Here is a 27,912-nt window from a genome sequence, read left to right as displayed (position 1 = left end):
GAAGTAATTTTCAAAATAATAAAAATAATATTGACACACTTTTAACCAGTGGGAGGCTCCTTTGCACCAGATGCCGGCTAGATTATGTGTAAGCTTTACAGTGTTTCGGTATGAAGGACGCCGTAGCTAGTGAAATTACTGGGCAAGCTCAGTTGTAGTGCTGCTCAGAATTTTTGGTTTTTCAATAATCTTAAGCGGCACTGCATTGTAATGGTCAGGGCGTATCAATTACCATGAGCTGATCGTCCTGCTCGTCTCGTCCCTTATTTTCATAAAAAAACAACAGTACAAGACAAAGATAAATTTAGTACAATATACTTACTTCAACATACTTAAATACATATAAACATCCATGACTCGGAAACAAACATCCATATTCATCATATAAATCTTTACACCTACCGGGATTCGAACCTATAGCTAAATGTCTTAATATTAGGTCCTTACATATGAAATTGGCGTATTTCATACTGGCCAGTTTAATCAGGATGTTCTCCTCTTTGGTAAGGAATTCCAAATTCAAATTTGTATAGCTATTTACTCATGTATTTGTGCTTCAATGACCGTCATTCATTTGTTTTTTTCTTCTGCTTTCTTTTTTCTGTTTGCGTCACTCATTTTACAAAATGGAAAACTTAAAGTATCGCATTATTTGCGAGTACGAGTTCCGCCGTGGCACTAGTGCTGCGGAAACGACTCGAAGGGTGAATGATGTGTATGGCGGTCATGTTGCAAAAGAAAACACAGTTCGTTTTAGGTTCCAACGTTTTCGTTCTGCAAATTTCGACCTGCAGAACAAGCCCCGTGGACGGCCTGAGACCCAAGTTCATAATGAAGTATTGACTACCTATGAGATGACAAAAGTGCATAGAAAACAATGTTTCATACTTTGATTAATTAAATATATTATATTTAAAAATTTTGACTTTTTCTTCCTCCCATACAAAACGCCAATTTCATATGTAAGGACCTAATATATCAATATTAAAAAAAAGTCTTATTAATAATTATCTTTCAAATTTATTAAAATTTAACAAATTAAGTAACTGAAAATCGAATTTTTTTTTAATGGATATTAGGAATATGAATTATATTAAGTAACAAATTAAATAATTAAAAAAAAATATTAAAACGTATAGTATATTAAATATTTTACTTTAGTTGTACCAAGACCATGAAATATGTTACAACAGCGCCGAGTACCTGGAACATTAAAATAGATAATTTAATAATAAAATAATAATTAGTATTTAATAATTATTATATTATTAAACATGATTATTATTTTTAATGCTAATATCCTATAGTATGTTAATTTACTTGACATAACCAAGTATAAATAAAAATTTCCTACTCCCTTAAGTTACCTGGAAGAGATCGCTGAATACCGATAAGGTCGCCTAATTGTACTACAATAACTTTTATGTACTACGTAATTTAATTATTAATCAACTATGTAATATTAACATTTTTGTAGTGCAATAAAGTATCTTCATTAATTAATTAAAAAATCTAAAATAATTAGGCTGTATTCATAAACTGCATATTAAAAATTCTGTCTCAAGCATGCTGAATTAAATCATTTTGGAATTATTTTGATGCAACCCATCTCAGAAGCTCATTCCACAGCTTGGTTGTTGAAGAGATTGTCCCGAAAACCACACTGAAGAAGAACGCCAGACTTCCAGATGGTGGGGATAGTATCATATTAAGTGAAGTGCCATGCGAAGGTGGTATCACAGCAGGAATCAGATGAAACAGCTCTTCGGAACACAGAAGACACAATGAATCGACGTATCTAGGCAACACAAAGTGATCTACCCGTTTAGAGAGTACTGGATCCTCCACAATTCGAACAACTCTGCGTTGCACGCGGTCTCATTGTTCGAGTTGATACTTGATGGGTACAGTCTGAGATAAAAGGGAAGTACTCGATACATCCATGTCCTAGTAGCCGCCATTGTTTAGCACCTAACAGCTTACGACATCACAAACGTCTTCTATCACATCCAGCGGTATTCAAAGTCAAAGTCAAATAAACTTTATACAATTAGCCTTTGAATAAGCGCCATTGAATCTATTTTAAAATTATAAAAGTAATTTGATTTCCTAAATCTACTATAAGTAAATATTCGGAAAAAGTTGAGCTCGTGAGAAGAACATACAAGTAACTCAGCCACTTACCAGTGGGAGACACTAGATTATGGGTACCACAACAGCGTCTATTTCTGCCGTGAATCAGTAATTTTATTTATTTTATTTTATTTATTTATACTTTAATAAAACGGCATAAGCCAATTACAATATTAAAGTAAGAATTAATTACAAACTAAACATATCACACAAATAATAGTTAATAAATACAAAGTTTACTGTAAATAACTAACAATTAATTAACATCCAACAACCTTTCATCCATTTCTCTCACAAAAATGCAAGCACTCTGTTAAAATCGTCTGCCATCCATCCGCAAATAAATCACAAGCAGGGTTGGCTTCGAGAAGAGCGTTGAGAGCAGAGAGAGACCTCGGTATAGGCGAGTTGGTGCGAGCCACAGTACGATGTGTCGGACTCGGGAACAATCTATGCCTGCGCCTCGAATAATAATTATCCTGTACAAAGATTCTACATAGCTCAACATGCAAGCTCGGCGCATCTATATCACCTCTGAGAACTCTGCACATAACTGTGAGCTGCTGTCGTTTTCGCCTAACCTCGAGGGAGTTGTAGCCATAAAATTTCAGTACCCAGAAGAAATTTTGTGGGATACATATAGGGGTAGTATCCATGCGTACGTTTGTAAAGGTACCTAAGAAAAGCTTTTTGCACCTTTTCGAGAAGGAGTACATAAGTACTTTCGTGCGGATTCCACACACACATAGCTGTTTCTAGCTTGCTGCGCACTAAAGCACCAAACAAAAGCTTTATGACTGGTTCAGATGTGAAATCCCCAGAATTCCTCAAAACAAAGCCTAAAATTCTATAGGATTCCTTGGCCAGAGTGGTAATATGATAATGGAAGGTTAACTTTCGATCGAATGTTACACCCAGGTCTTTGATAGTTTCTGGTTGAGATATCGTATCACCACCAATTTTATAATCAAACTCTATTGGGCACCACTTTCGATTTCGGCAAATTAAATAGAATATTTTACAATGGCTGTAATATACATAGCAATTTAGTTTGTAAGGTGCTGCATTGGCATCTATTAGACGATATTTTACATGTATCGGCAATCCAAGTACATAATGACGTAACCTGTTTATGACGCAATTAGGATTGGTGACATGAACCTACAAGTTTATAACCTAAAAATCAATAAAAGCATCTAAAGAAGTTTTCACTTGGAAAATTAATATTGATGCTCCACAAATAATTTCAAGAAAGTACTTTTACATGATTATGTCGGTTGTTTGACAGAGTAAATAGCAATCAGAAGTAAGCAACATCAAATCACTGTACCGTAAAATGGAAAGCTGTTTGTTGTTTTGGGAAAATTGAGAGGACGCTATCAATCAGTCGCTGAGAACTCTGTGTTTACTCTCTCAATGCCTCTGATCATAAAACTCTATTTCAATTTATCAATGGTTTGGTATAGGGATTGATAAATAATATTTATACTTGGTTTTGATATCAGGATAGGAAATTCTTATTTTGACCAGTTTTTTAATAACAACACCAGTTTTAACTAGGTACATCGTATTCTGCGATTTTGCCCATAATTTCTTTTATAATGGATATAATGTAAAAATAAGGCTAGTGAGCTTCTTGTTGGACAACTTTAATCTAAAACTTGGCTCATGTGATAACAGTTTCAAGGCCATTACATATAGTGTATTAATAGGCAGCCGAATTTTGAAAGTTTTAAATTTGATAACAAGGATCCAACTTTAAAAAAATTGTTACGAAAAGTAACAAATAAATAATTGTCTCTGAAACAATTTGAAGTTTGTGGTTCTTACATTTATACCTGGAACCAATATATTTCGTAATAACATTACATTAGGCTATATTAAAGTTATTGAATGTGATCATTTTTACACGCTTTCTATTAGCTTCACCTATATGTATGTTTGTTTGTAACCGGCTCATTTGGGCGCAATTTTGACCCACTATAAACGGCCAGATTTCGTTCAAACTTCGTAGATTTATCAAGGACCGATGACAATAAATTAATTTGATAATATAATTCAATTTTTAAATTTAGCAAATAAGATTTTTGTTAATATATATAATTTTCATATTCTATAAGGTAGGATGTTAATTTTTAATATCAACCATTATCATCAACCGATTTATCTAATATTAGGAAATTTTCGAATACCAAAGAGAATTTTCAATTTAACAATGTAAATAATAGTTTAAAAAGACACGCTTTTATAAATAAACCAAACAAAAAAGTAGGAAATATTTTTTATTTTTTCGTTCGTTTTTTTATAAAAAGCGTTGTTTTTAGTTTTTTTGACTATAATTTACTATGTTTAACGAGTATACGATATGTAGGAAGCTTAACAAACATACTTTATTATAGTATTGTTTTCCTTTGAAAGTTATAATGAAATCCAATAAAAAAATCCATATCATATCGTCACTCAAAGAACGTATACAAAATTAAATTTTATGCGATAGGCATTAAGTATTAATAACTCTTATGGTCTGATAAAATTACTCACAGAAGCAAACAGATCCAGAGAGACAGTAAAGAATTTAGCACCAGATATACTCATGGCTTTCTGACACTGTTGGCAGACAATCTGGACGAAGGTCTTCGCTTCCTCAGATCCGTCGTACCATTGGCAAGAGTAAGCAGCTTCCATCACTGAAGAGCTCTGTATAATGAAAAAAAAAAGAATTTTTAAATGTTTTTAAACGTCGTTCAGATAATCTTACCACTTTAATAAATAAATGCTATCAACATCTTTGAACACTGTCCTGACTTTTGTCTAGTATAGTGACCATGCAATTTACAACATAGGAAATATAACACAATTTTTGATATGAAAACTTGTGATCTGATGTCTCGCTTTTTCGTTTCATCGACTTTCAAAGTCGATGAAACGAAAAAGCGAGACAATAAAAAGAGACAGGACATATTAATTCACAAAATTTAACGTTTGAGAAAATGAGATAGGAAGCATACAGTGATTAGGTACCAGGCGCTCATAGTTGAAGAAGAGATTGTCTTGAGGTCTTATCTATGACTCGTATACCTTAATATATTCTGACGTCATGCGCTCGACGTATTATTATTACATATAAAGCAGGAGAACATACACTGGCCTGCAAAAGTAAGTATCACACTTTTCAAATTAAATTTTTTTCTTAACTATAGAAGTTACATTTTTAACTTAAAAAAGATAAAACAATGAAAATAGACATTTTTAGTTTAGTGTAAAAAAAATCAACCGAAATGTATTACATGTTATTTAATTTTTAATAACTGGTATTGCCTCCTCGAGCTCTGATTACAGCTTCGAACCGGTTTGGCATACTGAACACTAGGTTTCGGAGCCGATGTTGGGGAATATTCTCCCATTCTTCTACCAGGGCCTGCTTTAGTGCCCTGAGGGTAGTAGGTGGTGGTCTGCAATTTCTGACTAGCCTCCCAAGCTCTTCCCAGGCGTGTTCAATCGGGTTGAGATCATGACTTCTTGATGGCCAAGCCATCACGCTGATACCGACCTCCTGAATATACTCTTGTACGATATGAGCCGTGTGTGGCCGGGTATTATCATGCCTCAGCATCGATCCATCACCCATATTTGCTTAATACGGCCCTGCATACTCATTGAGAATCTCTTGAGCATATCTTTGCCCAGCGAGGGTGCCATTTTCTATGGCTACTAGCTCTGTGCTACCTTCTGAAGATATGCCAGCCCATACATGTACACTGCCTCCACCGTATTGGGCTCTTTCTGAATGCAGGCTTGAAGGTATCGCTCACCAGGTCGCCTGTAAACACTTCGCCTTCCATCAGGAGTGTAAAGGGAGAATCGAGACTCATCTGCAAACAAAATTTTTGACCATTTTTCTTCATCCCACTGCATGTGTTCACAGGCGTATCGCAGTCTCGCTACTCGATGCTGTCTCTCGAGTTTTGGGCCATTCGCTGGTCTTCGGGGTTTCAAATTTGCTTCAGCAAGTCTTCTTCTCGCTGTTCTGTCACTAATGTAGTCCCTCCGGATCTGAAGTAGCTGTTGCTGGACTTCAACTGCATTTTGGTGGCAATTTCTTAACACAGTGGAAATAATATAACGATCTTCTCGGGCACTGGTACACCTGGATCTGCCATTACAAGGTCTCCTCAGATGGTGTCCAGACTCTTCGTTCCTTCGCTTTACCTTCTGGACCGTTCGTACCGTCACACCCACCATTCTTGCAGTGCGACGCATACTGATGCCTAGATCCAGAAAAGCCATGATCCGTTCGATGAGCACATTCTTCAACTGAAAGAGGCATGATAAATAAATGTTATGTGCTTTTTAGCATAAATTTTTAAAACAAGACCCATCGATCCTGAAAAAAATTTAAAACAGAAAGAAAAATGTGAATGGTAAAATTGTATTTCGGAAACGTCCACTTCGAAAAAGGAATGGTTTTGTTTTTGAATTTTTTTTCAGCCAATTCTTATAAGAAGGTTACCGACTATAAAGTTTTTATGTACAAAATTAAATTCTCTTTGGAGTCCTTTTTATTTCGAAAGTATATGTTGTGAACTTAAACAATAATTCCAATTTTAAAAGTGTGATACTTACTTTTGAAGGCCAGTGTACATATGGAAATCATGTGTCATCCTAGCAACATGTACCAGGACTTCATATGCAGTTTAGAGGTTTAATGTAAATTTTGCATCGGATGCAGCGATTTCGTTGATTACGTTTTTGGACGCTAAATTTTATTTGAAAATGTGCAGCAGTCGCACTGCATCAACAACAAGATCTAAAACAGTATTTGACGCAGTATTCCAAAGATATATTAACCGTATTAAAACCAAAGTATTTATTTCATACTTTACTTACCATAAGCCACCATTATCTTCTTTTTACCCGAAATTCTCATATTTTATATGTGTAAGTTACACTGACCGATAGAACGATATTTTTGCTTGTATTACAGCTTCAGTAATGTATATACGCGGTGTATAATTATGACGACTACAACTCTTTCAACTTTTTTAAACGTGTTATTTCAAAAACGATGGCTCTTAAGAAAAAAAGTATTGAGATATTTCTTATGGATAATTATCTAATCGACGCAGGTAAATGGAAATGGTAGGTATGATGAAACTTACTGTTTTCTGAAAATCGCGAAAAACCCGTTTTTGTGAACTTTGGCCCCAAGTAATTTTTTTGCAAGTGCTGGATCGATGAGGACTATTAGTTTTTTGGACAATCCTACCAATTTTAATCCGAGTGGGAATTTTAGTAACCTTGGATGTTTAAATTGATCGGACTATTAGCTGATTATATGAAAACTTAAGACAGAAGGACCATTAAGTATGGACTGAATAAAGTAAACTGAAGAATTGAGTTGCGGGACTTGGGATTTTATTTGCAAGATATGTTTTTAATGGCTTTTAGTATTCCTGAATATCACTCTCATCCATATTCTCCGCACGATATCTGTGCTTAAAACCTACTTTACCTTTTCCCTAAAATTGTGTTTGATTATTCCTTACTCACCTTCAGGTAAACTAACTTACTTCTTCAATTAGCCTGTTTCCGAAAATGCAGAAGTGGAACACTTGGCCGAGGGTGTAGCTCAAATATCCCACAGTGCTGAACGCGTATACATTCAGTCCATTTATCTGAAAATGTATTAGTTCTCATTATAAATAATAATCATATCAGAATATTACTAAATATTGCTGTACTAAGGTAAATATTTTTTTTCTGAATTTTAGAAAAAATTATGTAGGTACTTAATAAAAACATATAAAGTCAAATTTTGCCCCAGGATACAGCAGTTACAATATCACCTTTGTAGGGTCCCGTACTAAAATTAAAAAGAAAACTGAACCCTTTTAAGATAGCTCGTGCGTCGACACAGCGGTTCGTTGGGGAACGATGCAGCGGATGAACTTGCAAGGCGGGGGTCGGAAACGCAATGAGATAATGAGACTTGACATCTTAAGTCTCAAGGTGACGAGCGCAGTTGTAGTGCCGCTCGGAATTTTTGAGTTTTTCAATAACCCTGAGCGGCACTGCATTGTAATGGGCAGGGTGTATCAATTACCATCGCCTGAACGTCCTGTTCGTCTCTCTCCTTATTTTCATTAATAAAATCCAGCGTATTCAATGCTTAATCGCCGACATAGCCCAAATGATTGCGAAACTGAAGTGGCAGTGGGCAGGGCACATAGTTCGAAAAAGTTCATTAAAGGCCTCGAATGTCGACCAAGTACCGGAAGACTCAGTGTTGGTAGGCCCCCCACAAAATGGACCGACGATCTGGTCAAGATCGCTGCAATACGAATACTACTATATCGAATATTTTTTTTAAATTACCTTAGTTGCTTGATATGCCAATAGAGTAAGAGTGATAGTGGAGACCAGCATATGAAATAGAAGAGCAGTGCCATAGGTATCGCCTATTGATGACACTAGTCTGAAAATAATACTCTCCGATAAAAAACAAATATTGTCCATAAAAGAAAAGAAGGGCAGAATTTAACACAAAGTTATCATTTGATTACTATAAGCGCTCATTATTTAAACAGAAGGCTAACAACAACATTAAGAAGAAGAGTAAGCAGAAAACACGCAAACATGATGTTTTTAGACAAGTTTTGTGGTGAAAGTATAGCATTTCGAGCTATGAACACTATTTAATCCTGTAACACATATCCTTAAGTCTTATTTGTAGGTTGCTAATGCTTGCTATTGGTTATAGTTAACTCTGCCGAGCCTTTTTGAACTACCACTTTTCTTTGAAGTTAAACAAGTTTTTTGGCATGGCGTGAGGCATTTTTTTGGTACTTCTCTCAGAAATGTTATTCTTATAGCTTGTACTTTTTTGTGTAGGTTCATTTATTCAGATTAGTAGTGAATAACGAGGATTGTAAGCATATAAACTGTTTTCCACGCAAGAATTTTGAAAATATAGATGGCGGGCCGGCAGCCGTGAACTCATATCGCTCAAGGTCGCTGGCATTTAGTGTCGCCTTAAGAGCGCTTTAGCATTTCGTCCGATCAGAGTTCTAGTTAAAATGCGGTCCGAAGTAGTCGTAGTTTACGCACTAGATCCAACTTCTGCAGATTGGCATGTTAACTATTTCGCTCCAAACTCCTTGAAAATTCTATAAAATAACACATTATAATTCTCATTCACGCCGCTCATACTAGCACATCTCACAAAAATACAATCGATAGTTTTCTTATAGAAGGTGTAGAATGAGTAAGTAATCATCTTGGCTCCTGGCCTATAAGCTTGCGATTTTTATTTATTTACTAAAATAGAGCTAAGTTTACAACAATTTGTTAGGCACAATTAACCAGTGGGAGCCTCTTTGCCCGGGATGCCAGCTAGTGGCCTTTTCTGTCGTGAAGCAGCAATTTGCAAGCCTTAGATTAAGGATTGGTCTCCACTGCGCTCCAACTAGATACCGCCGGCTTAGTCGCAAAGTGCGGCAACTAATACTACGCCCAATTGGGCATACTCGAGCCAGTCTCGAACAATGTGTAAAATTGACGTGCCACATGTTCTGCTTAACTTTTCTAATAAGCGAAACTAGAATGCCGGGTTGCGTTTACTACTTTGTAAGAATAATACTACAAGAAATAAGAATGACTCTGGGATCACATATCATCAGTAAGTATTTTGTATTTTATTAATTTCAATATAAAATAACACGATAGATACCGTTAGGTGTAGGCCAGGCACCCAAGCATCTAATAGTTATTGCCGTTATAAAAAGCTATTTTTTGTAGGTAGTGCGGAATCTAGTTGGAGCGGAGCGGAGACGAATCCTTAATCTAAGTTGCGAGCATTATTGTTATTTGTGACATAACAATGCAATTTAGATAGAATATGACAAAGTGACGAGCGAAATTGCGATGCCACTTACAATTTTAAATTTTTACCTTTCCATTCTTACAACCAGGTACATATTAGGGTAAGATCTATAGATATAGGCCTTTCCCAATATTAAGTCTATCTCCTACTTGATATAAAAATCGTAACTATCGTTGGCATTTCTGACCCAATAAACTTAACGACGTTAACTCATCTTATCCGTACACGCTGTCTGTCAATGGGACAACGTATAGGTTACCAGCGATAGAAGTTTGTATGTAAATTGCAATTCACGCGTCCCAATATAAGACGATAAGAATGACTTATCGGGTATATTGGGACAGCTTCAGATTATTGACAGCTAATTACTGACACTAGAAGGTAGTAATTTATCTCTATCTGTAAATAGTATATTGGGAACGGCCGTAAGACAGCCGAATACAAAACTCAAGTTCGCATTTTATCACACAGAGCAAAGTTTTACTTAAGTAAAGTCTGAGCAAGGTCTATGTTCACTCTATAGAACTCAGCCTTACTCAAAACAAGTTATTTTCCGTTTGCTTTAACCATAAGCATAAATTTTGTATTCGCCATCAGCTGACCCACAAGCGCATTCATTCGCTACCACGAGAAAATTCTTCGTTATGTTGATATAAACGGTTTGCATTCTCTTTGTAACAGCATGTTGTACTTACCTGACTACGTGCTTATGCCTTTCAACCCAGTACTTAATGGCTGATCGAGCCAGTATTTCTTGTTTTTGCGTCAATCCGTTCGGGTTATTTGGGTTTGGTTGTCCAAACATCTGTAACCGCCCACCAGCTCCACGGAGTGTCATTCCAAAGTCAGTCTGTGTAGAATATATGCCCCTAATATCCAAGTCCAAAGGTTCTGGTATCTTTTCCGATTTCTCTAAAAGTTTTTATCTTTATATTATAGGAGTTTATTCCTTAAAAATCGATTTTCATATAAGGCGCCCGGTATGAGTGAAATATGGAGAGTAAAACCTACTCATCAAATGGGATAGTAACGTTTTTGATGCGCATCATTTCTCGCGCACCTTTCACTTTTCAGTTGGCGTGACAGTCTTAACGTTCTGTCCATATATTAGTTAGATTATAGTATTTAAAGTATTATTTTAAGTATATGGAAAAATGTAAATATCTATATATAAAATTCTTGTATTTAAAGCATAAGTTAATTTTATAAAACTATGTAAATATCTATATTTAAAGAGACTCATTCCTGCAGTCAAACTGTCAGACCAGTTTTGCAGGGTTTTGTTAACATTTGAATGTTATCATTTAATTAATAAAAAAATTAATAAATAAAAAAAGACGGATAGCAAACATCATTTTTCTTTTTTTGTATTTTGAAGCTTTATTATATTATTGAAATTGATTAATTAATATACTTTCATAAATTTAAGTGAAAATTCTATAAATTATGGAAGAAAGTGGTGTAAATAATAGTGCCGGAAAATCTGATAAGCACGTGGGTACTAAGTAAGTTACAATTCATACATTAACATGCATGTATTGTATATATAAACATGTGTGCTTTGTATTTATTAAATTTTGAAATATCAGTATAGTTCACACAAATTTATATGAGCTATGCACATAATTAAATGTTTAATTTAATATGGAGAGTGTATATAGCTCATTTCACGCCAAATAGACAATTTTTAACCTAACCTATTATTTATTTTTTTTAATATCTATATTTTTTTTAATTAATGCGCTTTAATTAGCTTTTGCTGTATGTCTGTTTTAACCGACTCCATTGGACTTGATTTTGTTTAGTACCTGTTCAAAGACAATCGTTCTTCAGGAGTAAACTCCAGTCGTGCGTCGGAACTAACACACACACTTTTTTATTCCTTTTTTTCTCTCTAGTTTGCTCAAGTTCATCCTACTAATATTATAAATGTGAAAGTTTGTATGTCTGGATGTATGTTTGAACTTCTTTAACGCAAAAACTACTGAATAGATTTTGATGAAACTTTACAGTAATATAGCTTACACACCGGAATAACAAATAGGCTATAATTTATAAAATTATAGTGTGAATTATACAAAATATAAAAGAAGTGTGATTGATACTAATGAATACAACTAGCGCCATCTCTTATCAACTAGCAAGCAAAAGATCAATACAATTTATGTGGCAAAACAACATTTGCCGGGTCAGCTAGTACGCTATATAAATTACGTGTCACGTTGTTTGTCCGCGATGGACTCCTAATCTAATGAACGGATTTTAATGGGGATTACTTCACGGAGTGCAGTTTAGTCCAACTAGAGAGATAGGATAGTTTTAATTTCGATTTTGAACCCATAATTATTTTTATTTTCAATATTTGTTTTGTATGGACATATTTTCTAAGGGATAATTTATTGACGCACGGTTTGACAGTTCCGCTGTGAAACAATTTCATTATAACAACAGGGAGCATTTTTTATGAAATAATTCTTGATGGTTTGAAATATTAATGAAAATTCTTATAAAACAGTATTGTTTTATTATGTACAGAACAACGTCTGTCGGGTCAGCTAGTATGCAGTATATTAAATATTTGTATTACATTGTGGGAATATTTATAAATAATTAATGTAAGCATGTCCATATCGATTTAACTGATGCAATTGATATGAAAATTTTTAAAGATTGCACACCCTTAGTCGATCCGAACCGACTTAACCTTGAACGAGCATGATAGCTTAGTCTCATCCAATTTCTTCTAAATAATTATTTGAAAAAGTATCTTAAGAAATTTTTACTTGAATAAAAATAATTACCTGTTGAAGGTACTCGGAACAACTCTGCTGTATTTGGTCTATACGTATCTAGCGATGCACTTAACTCCATTAGAGGTTTCATAATAGCTTTCAGATGTTGCAGCTGTTCGCAGGCAAATATAAGCCAAGAGCAGAACATGACATCAAGAAGATTTGCAATAATCATTGCGAAAAACAGCCAATACACCTGTAAGGTTTCAGAAGCTTTATTAATCTCAAAAGAATTATAAAATTGTTTTAGTAAAAATTTAAGTTGACGATAGAGCAATGAGTAAGATGTATAGAAGTTTGTAACTAAAACCCATTGACGTACAATAAAGAACTAGACTCACAATCGCCAATTAAAAGGTCTTCAAAAATTTCTGAGTGGCGTTGAATTAACATTCATTCAAATTAACACCTTATATCGTGACAGTAATGTTCAAAGTTTATTGTATACGCTCATTAGAATTAGATTGAGAGTTTGATTATGGTGCGAATGAGATAAACGGCACTCCATCTCATTTAAGTTTGAATATGCTGTTTTTTGGACATTTTTTCACTGAACACTTTGTCATTGCGCGTCGTTGTATTCAAAGCGCGGTCGAAACACAACTGAACGAAAACTATAAACTGCCTAATAAACGCGTAGGCTTTTGAGTGTGATCGTGAGTCTTCGGCTGGGATCTATAGAGCATACTTAGACTTTGCTCAGATTTTACTTACGTAAAACTTAATACAAACTTGACTTTTGCATGCTGTCTTCGCTGAAACTAAGCATTATTTTAGCTGTCAAATGCAACCAAAAAGAAAGCAAAGATTATGCTAAGCTTACATTCAGCTAAGTTTTACGTAAGTAAAGTCTGAGCAAAGTCTTAGCAAGCTCTATGGATCTCAGCCTAAGTTCGTTTGTATTAAGACAGATTTTAGTTTTGTTGTTGTTGTTTGTTGAATGGATGAATTGGAATTATAATATTTTCATTTCACTAACGGCCTTTTTCAATAACCTATCTGCCCTTAGCTTAATTTACGGATACATTGCTGTCACCGTTTAATGACAAGATCTTATCTATCCATAGTTATGTTCAATACAGTTATAGTCCAATGATTTATGTCAATAGGTTATTGAAATGAAAGTAAGCGTTAAAGGTAAGTAAGTTTAAATCATTCCAAATGTTACTATATGGCTTTGTCTAGCTCATTTATGTACTGATGTTATTTTAATCACCTACTGTACCTGGTATACGAAAGCTACGATATACATTGTGCCACTCATGGCATCGAAGGGATACCATGCCTTTAATGGTAATCTGGGTACAGGCTCAGTCAGGGTCTCATTGGTCTCCTTGTTCAAAACAAATCGCACGGACTCTCCGAAGAACGTAATAGTTACCCAAGCTGTAATAAATTGTAAGCATAAGAAAATAATAATAGAATAATGGCAGTGGGAGGCTCCTTTGCGCAGGATTCCGGCTAGATTATGGGTACCACAACGGCGCCTATTTCTACCGTGAAGCAGTAATATGTAAGCATTATTGTGTCTCTATCTGTAGGGCACCGACTTAACATCTTATGTCCCAAGGCGAAACGAGCAAATGTACTGCCACTAAGAATTTTCGGGTTTTCCGAGAATCCTGAGTGACTGACTCTGCATTGTAATGGGCAAATTACCATCAGCTGAACATCCTGCTCGTCTCGTCCCTTATTGTCATAATACATATAAATGTAAATATTTTTCTTAGGAAATCATCACAGAGTCACGCTATGATAGGTTTTGGTACAGACCACACTGTATCTTCTGTAAAGTAATGAGAGGCATCTAATGATGTAGCATTTATTGCTAAGCAGACTATAGCACAGTATACCACACTTCCAACGGCATTACTCAGAAATACGTTTCTGTTTCAATTTTTAGACTACTTGAGACTATATTATCCGGAATAGGTACTTTCATCATATTTTTTTTTCTATTATCAGAACAGCGTCTGTCAGGTCAGCTAGTAATAATATATATATTGATAGGCCACACTCTAACAAGAGATTCCGACTTGAATACTAGGAAAACGCAAACGCAGTATTCCAAAGCAAGCCTGGTGGCAGACTAATAATTGCGTAAATCATCTTGCACCAAACTAGGCCATAGCCTGTGCTATGGCCAGAAGACACGGATATATTTAATACAATATACTTACAACTTACTTAAACATACATAAATACAAATAAACATCCATAATTCGGAAACAAACATTCATAATCATCATATAAATGATTGCATCTACCGGGATTCGAACCCGGGACCTATATCTCCGTAGGCAGGGTCATTAACCACTCGGGGACTGTCATTAACAAAGTGATGATGATGAGATAGCCATCGGAAGGAAATATGTCAACGGCCGTTACTCTTACTTGAGATAAAAATTGTAACTGTCGTTGACTTTTCTGTCCCAATAAACTTATCGACGTTAACTCACCTTATCCTTACACGTTGTTTGTCAATGGGACGACGTATAGCTTACCAGCGATAGTTTGTATGGAAATTGCAATTCACGCGTCCCAATATAAGGCGATAAGAATGACTTATCGGGTATATGGGGACAGCTTCAGTTTATAGACAGCTAAGTACTGACAGTAGAAGGTAGTCATTTATCTCTATCTGTAGATAGTATATTGCGAACGGCGTAGGAGAGCTAAAAGGGTGACATCAAGATGAAGACAGATGTTCAAGACCGAAAGATGTTCTGCTTCTGGTGCCAGGTCGACCTGTTATAGTTAATAAATCATTGTATTTGTTGAATGTTATTTGCGATAGTCATCTCGATCATCATGTCCACAAGCATCCTTACACACACAATGAATTCAAGCTCTAAGGGTTGATGCATCCAATATACGATAATTTATATTAATACAGTGTATTCTTTATTACTTTTCATGAAATAATTTATAATATTAATACACGCTTCATATATTGAATGCAGGATCTTAAAAACTAATTTGTTTTGTATATAACAGCCACTGTAAAAATACTCTATTTGATTGAAAAGAGTGGCTGTTGAGTTTCTCGTATGTCCTTCTCACGAGCTCAACTTTTCCCGAACATATGGTAAATTCAGTAATATAAAAGAAATATTTATAATGAAATACCACAGTATCTGAAGACGAAGGTATTCAACCAGTGTGTGTTGCCAGTGATGACTTACGGTACGCAAACGTGGTCGTTAACTATGGGCCTTATGAAAAAGCTCATGGTTTAGTGGTTAAAGTTTTTTTCGAGCTCGGAGTTTCCCTGCGAGACCGAATCAGAAATGAGGAGATCTGTAGGAGAACCAAAGTTAAGTTGGGGCAGTAAAGTCGTCTAATGGCGACTACGTAGCGGAAGACGCAGTATTGGTAGACAAGATGTACCGACGATCTGGCCAAGATCGCCTGAATACGTTTGATGAGGGCAGCGGAGGACCGATCGTCGTTGAAATCTTTGGGGGAGGCCTATGTCTAGCAGTGGACGTCTTCCGGCTGATGATGATGATTTATATTGATGATTCAAAAGCCAAATTTAAGCCTCATTGAATAAAGTTCATATTCCTTTGACTTTGATGAAGGTGAAGATGCATTATGGATGAACTCTGACCCAGCTAGGGGTTACAAGAGCTAAAGTTAAGTAAGCCTGAGATAAACATATATATAATATAATATATATAAGATGAACTCACATACAACAGAGAGAAGAGTTACAGCACAGATAAAGTAGAGAAGTCTCCTCATCTTGGTGAGAGCGAGCTGGTGATACCGAGCGTCAGACTCCGTGAACAGAGGATGACTGTTTGACTGGTTCCACACAGCCAGAGTCCTGAAAATCATTGTTTATTTCTTGACTATACTCAAACTACAGTCAATGGAAGTATATAATTAAAAATATTTCAAAATGCAAAATTCTACCATCATCTTCTTACAACGCATAGCAGTTTTCACGAACTGATACAACTTAGGGACCTTCAATCTTAGAGTATATTCCTCACTTAAAGGCCAGCAAAGCATCTTTGGAGCCCTGGTGTAGTGGATATCAATGGGCGGTTCCCATCACGTTAGCCTCTTTTGTCATGTCTTATGTAAAAAAGTATCTATAGAGAATCGCAACAGGACTATGTCATCCACGTTAACTCAAGTTATTGACTAGTTACTTTCGAATATTTCACTTTAACAGCTTACTTTAGACACACTCGGCCTTACAAATAAACTTGATGTAATGTTATACCTGAGAATAAACCAAGAATATGCGAAATGTTACAAAATGAAATTTTACTAATAATTATTGGTATATTCGGACGTGTAACGCTTCCCGCGTTTATTTGCAGGGATGCCTGACATACGACATAACTTCAGAATTATCATTGTATTGACAGTGTTGGTAGCGGCGTATTCTACATTTCGCATATTCTTGGTTTATGAGAATAAAAAGGCATATCTATATAACAAGTTTATTTGTAAGGCCCACTGAATTCATCCATAAGTCGAGTCTTATAGAGATTTAATAAAATTAGCTAGAAGAGACAACGCTGTCTCATGCCACACCACTCAAACTGTATGGTGAAGCGTACACAAACGTCCACGTCCTAATAAATCACAGGGCACACCTGTCTCTTCCATCCGAGCTCACAATATGTATAGTATCAAATGTGTTAGGAAAACATCTTTCATAAAGTCAAGAAAGATTTCCATAAAGCCTGCAAGGCCATAAGGCAGGCATAGGTTACTCATGACTTACCTGTAGAAGTTTTTAGATGTAATACCAAAAAAAGCTAATTTGATGATAGAATGTGTGAAGAACAGAATGGTTATAGTGTTCGCAGTGAGCTCGTTGACTTCATCAGAATACTGCGCCATGTTGAACGCCATACACAAGAAGTTAATCACCAGCAAAATTGCGTGCATACTCGCGTACAGCTTGCGTAAAAGTCCTGACATGCCAGCATTTTCTGAAAAAAGCTATCTCAGTAGAAAATACTGGCTGGCAAAATAGCACAATCCAATTCAATTAAATTCAAAAAATCTTTATTCACTGTAAAACTTTATAAGTTATTAAGTCAGAATGAAGTACAAAAGTTACAATAGCATTCAAATGAGTATAAAAATATTCATTAACAATAAATTCAGAAACGTTAATTCCTACTATCTTTATCATTCAAATAATATTTCACATTATAATAGGCCAAATACCAATCGAATTGAGAACCTCCTCCTTTTCGAAGTCGGTTAAAAATAATGAAAGTAAGATCTAAATACAGATAGTAATATGTGTCACTAAAATAGTAAATAGAAGCGCGACTACTATTATGATAGACAAAAGTTATCTGGAACATAATAGAATAATAGAATTTGACATAAATGATCTTCAAAAGACATTCATATTTTATTGCGATATTACTTTCTGTGCCGACAGAAAAATGAAAAAAAAAAACAAACAGCGATCTACAATTGAGACTATCTAATATCTGTATTTGAAGTTATAAAAGGTTTGAATAAAACACTTTGAGATGGTATTTGCTACAGACAGACAAATAATGACAACTATGACAAATACTATCTATGACTCATTTCATCTGCAGTCCTCTAAGACAGTCCCCCTGAAAGCGAGATATTATGGAAATGTCTTGAAACGTCGGGTTAACTACAATAAAAACGTAACTTTTACGCTAATCTCACGTACGTTAATCTAATGTAATAACAGTTATAATTACACACGTTTTAATCCTTTAAAAGTGTTTTACATAAATGTATAACACTCGCTTTAATCAAAGAAAATACTATATAGAAGGTAATTTTAGACTCATATAAAGTAATTTAAAGAAATCGCATCAGTCATTGACATATCTTCTAATTCCAGTAGTTTTTACTGGCGTTACTTTACCACCAATATTATTTGATTAAAAAAATGTTTCATTTATTTTATGAAAAGTGCTTAAACGAACTTAAGCTCGTTTAAGCGCTTTGTCAGTAAGTCACTTGATATTAAGTGATCAAGATGAAGTCTAACAAGGTCTTGCCTATAACTAATTCTAGTAGGCTTCACAGGATACATAATAGCTTTAAGGGTAAATGTTTACACTTTTATAATAAAGTCCCAGCCACTGTTCAGGCATTATCTATAAACTAGGACGCTGCAATTGCTTGTCGTACTTCTTCGCTACGGCGTATATTTGAGCGAGGCGAGGTAAACTAAGTCTGTATTCAAAAACAAAACAAAATTAATGCAAAAACAATAAAAAGAACCTTTTGTAATTAGACGCCATATTCAAACATGAGGTATTAGCGCCATATTTGATCACAAGAGAAGCTTGTGCTGTTATACAAAAACAATAACTAAGAACCTGGCAGTCGAATCACTCTCGATTGATAGCGGTGATACAATTAAAACTTTATTTGACTTGATCAATCGGCTCAATTTTTAAATAAATATAAATAGCGCGTGCTAATTAAGAATAATTTGTAAATCATGTTTTGTTTTTAATTATAATAATTTAATCAAGTCTTATTTCAAAATTAATTATCGACTATAAACTAGAAAATTTCGAAAGCTTTCTATGAGTTTAAAATTTTTTAAAATCGGTTCTGAAATGGCCTAGAAACATTTAACACAGAAATCAATTATTGGAGTCACCCTGTAGGAGCTCCGATCAGTTTTGCTTCGCTTCGCTCAATAAATATAATTTTTTTACTAAAAAAAAGGCTATATCGTAAGTAGTAGGGGAATGTGGGGGGAAACCTACATACATACTCGCGATCGCTTACTCAGTGCGTTGCAAATGGCGGCGATTGTAAAACTGCAGCGCGGGGGGCCATGAATTAAAATTTAAAATAAAGGTAATTAATCTATTATTTCCATTTTTTTACGAATAATCATTCTGTTCAGCCATGTACTATATTATGCAGCAATTTTTTTAAAGACATCATACTCAGTAAGTAAAAACATAAAGCGATAGTTATTTAAATTTCAAACATGATACCTGTGGGGTACAAGCGGACGGGGTGATTTCGGCTATCCGGTTTCACCCTACTCGACATACACATAAGTATTGTGTACCCACATTTTATTTTCCATTAGTTTTAATATTCTTTTTCTTTTTAGAGAGCCTCAACATTGCTTTTGGATGGTGCTCCACCAGGTACAGTAGCTGTATCCAAGTGGTTAGATGCAACAACCTATTTTCTCAGAACGGATGCGTCACTTTATCGGTTCTCCAAGTAAAGATGCTCCTGTGCTTCTAGTCTTAGATGGCCACGTTACTTACACTAAGAACTTGGAAGCTATTGAGTTAGCTCGTGCTGATGGTGTTATAATGCTGTGCTTGCCACCTCACGGCACGCATCGTTAACAGCCGATGTTGGTTTTATCAGGCCTTTGAGCACGTTTTACAGTTGTGACTCAATTTCAAATAGCAAATTTCTTTGGAACAGCTTTTATACGTGCTACAACGATGCAAAATGCAGCTTCTGCGTTTTCCAAAACCGTAATTTGCCCCACATTTGCACGGATGCAGATTTTGCAACAGTACAGTCAACAGAAATACCATTAAGATCAACCATAGATAAAACTACCCAAAATCCACTGCCTCGAGAAAGAACGCCGTCGCCGCCAACAGGAACATCTACAGATGAACAAACATTTTCAGCTACCACAGGTCTCTCATTTCTTCTAGGGATATTATGCCAATTCCTTACATTACAAAAAGCAAAAGGCTATCGACGCCACGAGGGGAAACGGCTGTTTTGTCTGAATCGCTGTATAAAATATGTTGTGCTGTATATAGAATTGGTGGAAAAGGTGACGGCATCAATTAATAAGATATCAATTAAAGGTAAAGAAAAAAAGGGTGAAGAAAACTGCCAAGAAGATTCCCAGTGTATAGTGTGCGGCGAAAACTACAGTACTCGTAAAACTAAGTCCAGAGATGAATGGTACCAATGTACAGCCTGTCTTAAATGGGTTCACGAAGGTTGTATTAGTTGTTCTCAGCAGGAATTACTATTTTTTGTTTGCAAGAACTGCGAATAATTTAAACGTTTTATATTATTGATGGTATCTGTATTCGTCCCTTTAATATAAATGACCTATTCGGTTTGACCCATAGGTATGGGGTGCACCGCGTTTGTCTGTCTGTCTGTTCGCGATAAAATCCTAAACTACTGAACCGCTTTTCATGCTGTTTTCATCCATGGATAGCTTGGTTCTCAAGGAAGGTTTATTTATACATTAACGATATAATTGACTGATATGTCGCTCTTCGAAATCTAAACATGACTCGTTACGAAGTCACTCGAACAGTTGGCTCAGTTGGTTAGAGCGCTCGGACTTCTGTCCGAGCGCTCTAACTAACTAAAAAAGAGTCCGAGAGGCGTGGGTTTGAGTCCCACATCGATGATAAACATTGATTGCAAATTAAATTTGCATGATTAATCCCAGAAGTCGGGGATATCAATTTAAATTAACAAATTGTTTGAAATATTTTTGGAATAAACCAATTATAAATTTCTTTACATATAGGTATTTATTTTTAAATTAAAAGTAACATTGAAAATAAGAGAGCTGGCAATATCAATGTTGTATTTGGAGAAGATACAGCTAATGAACGCACCGTGTGCTAAATTGCTTGCGTAGATGAAGCGTTGACTTGGATAATGAATGCCGAGGAATATCAGACGCTAAAGTGTTTAATCAAACTATCAAGCAATACCCACAATATTTGATCTAGAAAAAAAAGCTTGAAAAATTGGAGCCCCATTTGACATTTAATAACGCCGCAGTGTGTAAAAAAGGTTTTATGAAACTACGGTAGAAGTTAAACTTTTTTTCACATTAAAGACATTTAACTAAAAAAATTTGGAATAATATTTACATTAAACACTGACAAAAACAAACAAAATAGCGTGGAGCACAACTGAGTAATAGACTTTACACTACACGGTCAGCTGCTACGAACTATAGGCGCCACCCGACCGTCACGCGACATGCAACACACATTCGAAAAAGTTTGAGACGATGTTATAAAAATTTTACTTTAATTACTCTCCCACATCAAAAAAACCTAAGCCACGTCTTATTACACCTTTTTTACGCATCGATAAGGAATATGACATATTATGAACTCATTTGTAAAAAAAGGCACTAAGGTCATGTGTCCACCAAAGCGGAGAGGAGAGGAGATGTATTTTGATAACTAATCAGATTTCGTTATTTCCATATCTCTCCGCTTAGCTTCTGGATGGAAATGGATCAAACGGAGACATATCCTATGTCTAATTTGTCAAGAGTTGATCAAGCGGCTCCCCCCGCTGTCTTCTCCCCGCGCCTCTAACACTCGAAAGCGTTGTTATAAGCACAGCTCATATCTCCTCTTCGCTTTGATGGAATAAGCAGACAGCTTCGCGGCTTATCTCCTCTCGTCTCCTCTCCTCTCCGCTTTGGTGGATCCCGGGCCTTTAGCAGGGAACCATTAATTTGTTTGATAATTTTATCTGGCCTGAGAATTTTGGAAATAACAACACGAACATTTTCAATCGAATAGAAACTATTCCTGTTTTATTTTCTTCCCACTGAAAAAAATCCCCAATCCCGCTATTTTTGCAAAACCAAGAGCCAAAAACAGTCAAAACACATTTTTGAAAAGAAATTAGTATCTATGCTGCTGAGTTTTACTTGGTACGACATTTTTACTGGTTTTCTGTTAAAAAAGCAATGTTTGATATTAGAATTAAGTTGAGTAGACTTGGGCTTTATTTTACTAAAACTTTAGAAGAAACAATACAAACAAACATATTTTCACTTAGAAATATAATTACAAATTGAAAATATGTTACATGGCACTTACGTAAATTGCATTGCAACGGTTTTCAGCACTTGCTATCATCTTCTTTATTTGGTACTGGGATGAAAGAGATATCTACGCAGTAATGCCACGCATGCTGTTTTAATATACTTTAAATGTATGCCCTTAAGGCTCAGATAATATATACGTCTAGGTAGAGTTTTAGAGGAATATTAGTTTAGTGTGTGTGACAAACTACGTCTTACACTCGCGTTTCGTATGACACTTTGTGCTAGTGTGCGTGATTTTTTCAAAATAGATCTTAGATCTAAAGTCAATTCTTTTCGATGTTGTCAAACCTTTCTTAGTCTAACTAGATGTATAAATGATCTAAGCCCTTAACACAGTAGACATATAGGTACATATGTACCCTTAAGGGTTAATGCGATTTTTAGTTAATAAGTATCCATGTGTACTCTGTGGTATAATAAATACACTTACATTGGCATTACCATGTTGGTGACGCATCCTTGAGTGTACTACTTTAAAAAATGTCAAGGTTTAATAAAGTAATTGAAAAACGCTGTTGTGTATTATTGTATTTTGTATTATCCTAATAGTTTGTTGAATGTAAAACCAAAATTAATTCTGGTATTAGTGACTGGGCGTACTCGAGCTAGTTTCGAACTATGTGTGACGTTCACGTGGCACATGTTCTGATAAACTTTTCTAATAATTGAAACTAAAATGCAGGGTTGCGTAGGAACACTTTGTTAAAATAATACTACAAGAAATAAGAAAGATACTGGGTTCACAAATCACCAATGAGTATTTTGTATTTTATTAATTTCAATGTAAAATAACACGAAGCGTATGTTACAAAATTTGAAAGATGCCACTGAGTGTCAAGATGCCGCGCACACAAGCATCTAATAGTTGCCGTTATAAAAAAAGGTATTGTTGCTGAAACCACTCTTTAATCTTAGATTATACTTCTTTTAACTGCAATACTTACCCGAGTGATAGTTAAATAGAAAATGTCCCGCAATTTGCATCAGTTTTATATTGGGCATCAAATCGGACACAAGGCCCTGGGTCTTGATTTTCGTCATCATCTATGAATTATAAATACTATATATAGTATGAGCTATTTAATAATATTAAAAATCATATTTTACTAATCCTACCATTATGAAGTTCTATAAACAGTTTCGTTAATATATTCTGCTAATCATTAATCATTTTAAATTATTCACATTGCACAAATACGTGCAATCCTCACGAACATTTTCGATCGAATGGTTGATTTTGGAAGATTTTCAATGACGCGTTCTAAATTCAAAGTCAAGTAGCGAAATAGCCAATAGGACGCGTGAGACTCAACATATGGCCGTTATAACAGATGTTGATTTCCCCAACTTAATTATGAATGAGAGTCCTTGTCGTAGTTACATATATATGGCTAAGTATCTATTAAGCTGTGTACCTATGATCGATAATATCTGCTTGCACACCTCTACAACATTAAATGTATTTGTTTTTTCAGTGTCAATATTTACTTCAATATTCTATTTCACTCTACCCTCCAAAGCTATTAAACTTCAATGTATACAGAGTGGGTTACTCAAACAGGGAAAAGGTAAAATAATCTGCATTTTTATTATTTTATGACAATAAAGGAAGAGACGAGCAGCACGTTCATCAGGTGGTAATTGATACGTCCTGCCTATTACAATGTAGAGCCGCTCAGGATTCTTGAAAATCCCAAAAATTCTGATTTCGCTCGTCTCCTTGAGACATAAAATGTTAAGTCTCATTTGCCCAGTAATTTTACTAGGTACGGCGTCCTTTAGAACGAAACACAGTAATGCTTACACAATACTGCTTCCCCCCAGAAATAGATGCCGTTGTGGTTCCTATAATCTAGCCGGCATCCTGTGCAAAGGAGCCTCCCACTGGGGATAACCAATATTTCAATACTTTTTTTTCATATGTCACCGGAAATCATATACATTAATTACTTACTTGACGAAAGAAAATCTATAGCACAAAATAGCAGATTGTATGTCAAGTGACTCTCTTTGCCCTTTACCTCTCACTAAGGAGGTTGTATTATATATAAAACAGCTTAAGCTGGGCGTACCTCTACGTGGTGAAGGCGGTAACAATTTATCTGGCTAAAATTCAAACTCATTCAATAATAAAACTAAAAAAATGGTTATTTAAACAAAAACCCCGGCTGCATTTTTGTGTTATTCGGAAATGAAAAAACCCTGAAACAGGAAAGTCGTCAACCCCGATTCCACTTATTTTGATAATTCTTTTTTATTTGAAAGCTGCTGCTTCCCGTGTGGTCCCATTGTATTTTGGTTCAGATCTGACAATGGCATCCATGAGAAAACCATAAAAGTCTTAAATTTGCCATACATAAGTATAGCAAAGTGGATGATAAATTTACGAATAACTGAATATCGCGCCAACCGATTTCGATGTTTTTTTTTTATTGGAGAGGATATACTACAAAGATAGTTTGGTGAGAGTGTGGTAAGGTTCTGATTACGGAATCCATGACAAAGTAAGGTAACTCTACAATTTTTCGGAGCAAATTAACGATACTCGGCCGAATCTTATTTACTTCACATTTATGTACTTCAAATTCACTATGAATCAACAAATAAAAAATTAATTAACAGAAAACAACGGACTTCAAAAACACTATTCTAAAACAATAGATATAACATGCACTAAAAAGTATAAAAATAATTGCGTATTTTTGTACAATCTAATTAATTAATCTAATCCTAGTAACGGTTATTGTAATTTTTGGAGTCGGTGTCATCCAAGATAGGTTTGTAACTACATTTATAGTTATAGGTGAGATGTGCTTGAGTCGTGAGGAGGCGAGAAGCGAGAGCGGGTCGCGGCGGAAGGACAACGATCCCAAAAATAACAATAATCGTAACTAGAATTAAATTGTAGGCTACAAAAGGTGGATGTCAATGGAAAGCGGTCCTCTGGATCAATAGTTAAAATGGGGGTTCCACAGGGCTCAATTTTAGGACCTTTTCTATTCCTTATTTGTCTAATTTATATTGCAAAGGATAAATATCAAATTGTGTTGTTTGCTGATGATTCATTACTCATGTTTAAAATACACCGTTTCTTACCAAATTTTGATGTTGTTAACAATGCTTTTACCATATAACTTGTTACTTAATGGTAATAAAACGAAGTGCATTAAATTTACTTTACCTAATGTAAAACATGTGTTAATCGATATACAGCTAAAAAATGAGAAATTAGATATAGTTGATACCGCTGTTTTTCTTGGAATAACGCTAGATACCAAACTCCTCATATAAAAAACTTAGTAGACTAAGTTCTGCTGCATACGCAGTAAAAAAGATTCGTGGCATAACAGACATTGAAACTGCAAGATTGGTTTATTTTAGTTACGTCACAGCATTATGTTATATGGTATATTATTATGGGGTAATGCTGCTGATATTGATTCTATTTTTGTGCTGCAGAGAAGAGCTGTTCGGGTAATTTATGGTATGGGACCAAGACAGTCGCTTAGATCAAAATTTAAAGATTTTAAAATAATGACTGTTTCTAACCAATATATATATATATGAAAATTTAGTATAATGTTCATAAGAATGGCAATAAATTTCAAAAGGTAGATGAAAAACATAATATAAATACTAGAAACAAAAATAAACTTCTAGGCTTAGTAAACTCAACAAGTCATTTATCGGTAATTGCGTTAGATTTAATAAAAAGCTTCCTGACAACTTAATGGAAATGTCCCTCAACAAATCCAAAGCTAAATTAAACAAACTTATGGGAAAATTGTTTTACAATTTAAAGGATTATTTAGATGATAAGAAAGCTCGGGTATTAATTGCTCTAAAAGATTTGAGCTTTAATTACCCTTAATTAATAGTATTTATAATTATAATATAAGCAAAATGGTCAAATTATAAGTAGAGGTGTTTAGTGAGTGTTGTTGAATATATTGTAGATGAACATTCTTGTTTTTCGATATTTGGTGGAGTTCTTGTGACAGTTTTCATCATGCTCGCTTAAATGTCACTGCTTGTGGCGGCGACGTGGGACGGGTCGTTCCCTTCCCTAAAATATGGTCGAGGGAGGCGATGGCTGGCCCATGCGTCATGCTCGTGAACGGGCGCTACTTGCGGTGGCAGGATGATCCTGTAGCCGGAAACTCTGCTTCATGGTTTTAAAATTAATTTGTTTTTTATAATTGCAAATAAAATGGTCGCTGAATACCTTTATTTATTTACGGTGTGTGTGGATTGATGCATCTACTGTACCGTGGCCTACTATTATTGTTGATACAGTAGTAGTCGGCCGTGACTGTACTCAATAACTCTTGTTTTTACGTATTAATTTACTTTTTTTTTTGACCATTTTTACGTTGAGTGTTATTGCTGCATCACTTTACATATATTGTTACGGAAATGATTTGTGAGTGATTGATTGTCACAATGAGTTTCTTGCCACTTCTTCTTATTAAAGCTCAACCCTCAAAGGCAGTGGATATAAAAAGAAAAGCCATTTCCTTGACCTGCATGAATAAGCTGATTGAGCTATTGATAACTGTTAGTAAAAATATAATATTAATTTATAATATTATTTACAAGTTTAAGCAGAATTGTCAAATTGTAAGTAGAGGTATTTGGTGAGTATTGTATATGTAGGATGATGATTAGAATTCTTTTATTGTTGTTTGCTTGAGTTCTCGTAATAGGTTTCGTCATGCTCGCTTAAATGTCACTGCTTGTGGCGGCGACATGGGACGGGTCGTCCCCTTCCCTAAAATACGGTTGAGGGAAGCGATGGCGGGCTCATGCTCGTGAACGAGCGCTGCTTGTGGTGGCAGGATGATCCTGTTGCCGTAGAGTCGATTTCAGATTCTTAAAAGTTATTATTTATAATCACTTGTAAAATGCTCACAGAATACTTTTATTTATGCGGATGATGCAGCTACTGTACTCAATAACTTTTGTATTAATTTACATTTACTTTTTTGACTTACTCGTGTAAGGCATTGACTTGGTGACGTTTGAGTGTGTTTGTTGCATCATTGTACATATTATATTGTAATTGAAATTATTTGTAAATCGATGGAAATGTGAATCTTGATATAAAAGAGTGGCAATGAGTTACTTGCTACTTCTTCTCATTAGCTCAACCCTTTACGAAGTAGCGGTAGATTCAATAAGTAAATATTTTTTTGACATTCATAAGTGTCATTTCCGTGACCTAAATGAATAAAGTTATAATTAGATTG

General features: G+C 35.1%; 1 protein-coding gene across 1 annotated transcript; it reads right to left on the bottom strand.

Annotated features, from left to right (window-relative positions):
* Nucleotides 1-1,078: 1,078 nt before the first annotated feature.
* Nucleotides 1,079-17,125, bottom strand: LOC126967379 (odorant receptor coreceptor). Its single transcript, XM_050811820.1, has 9 exons — nt 17,045-17,125; nt 16,503-16,639; nt 14,033-14,193; nt 12,817-13,003; nt 10,711-10,927; nt 8,509-8,608; nt 7,704-7,808; nt 4,675-4,830; nt 1,079-1,203 (listed from the first exon to the last, which is right to left on the bottom strand). The coding sequence occupies exons 2-9, from the start codon at nt 16,552-16,554 to the stop codon at nt 1,153-1,155; spliced, it is 1,029 nt and encodes a 342-aa protein (XP_050667777.1). The 5' UTR covers nt 16,555-16,639; nt 17,045-17,125; the 3' UTR covers nt 1,079-1,152.
* Between the last annotated feature and the right edge of the window lie 10,787 nt (nt 17,126-27,912).

The sequence above is a fragment of the Leptidea sinapis genome, chromosome 13 (genome assembly GCF_905404315.1).
Source record: "Leptidea sinapis chromosome 13, ilLepSina1.1, whole genome shotgun sequence".
Lineage (NCBI taxonomy): Eukaryota > Metazoa > Arthropoda > Insecta > Lepidoptera > Pieridae > Leptidea > Leptidea sinapis.
The sequence above is the reverse complement of the archived record's forward strand: the minus strand, read 5'-3'. Positions and strand labels throughout refer to the sequence as shown.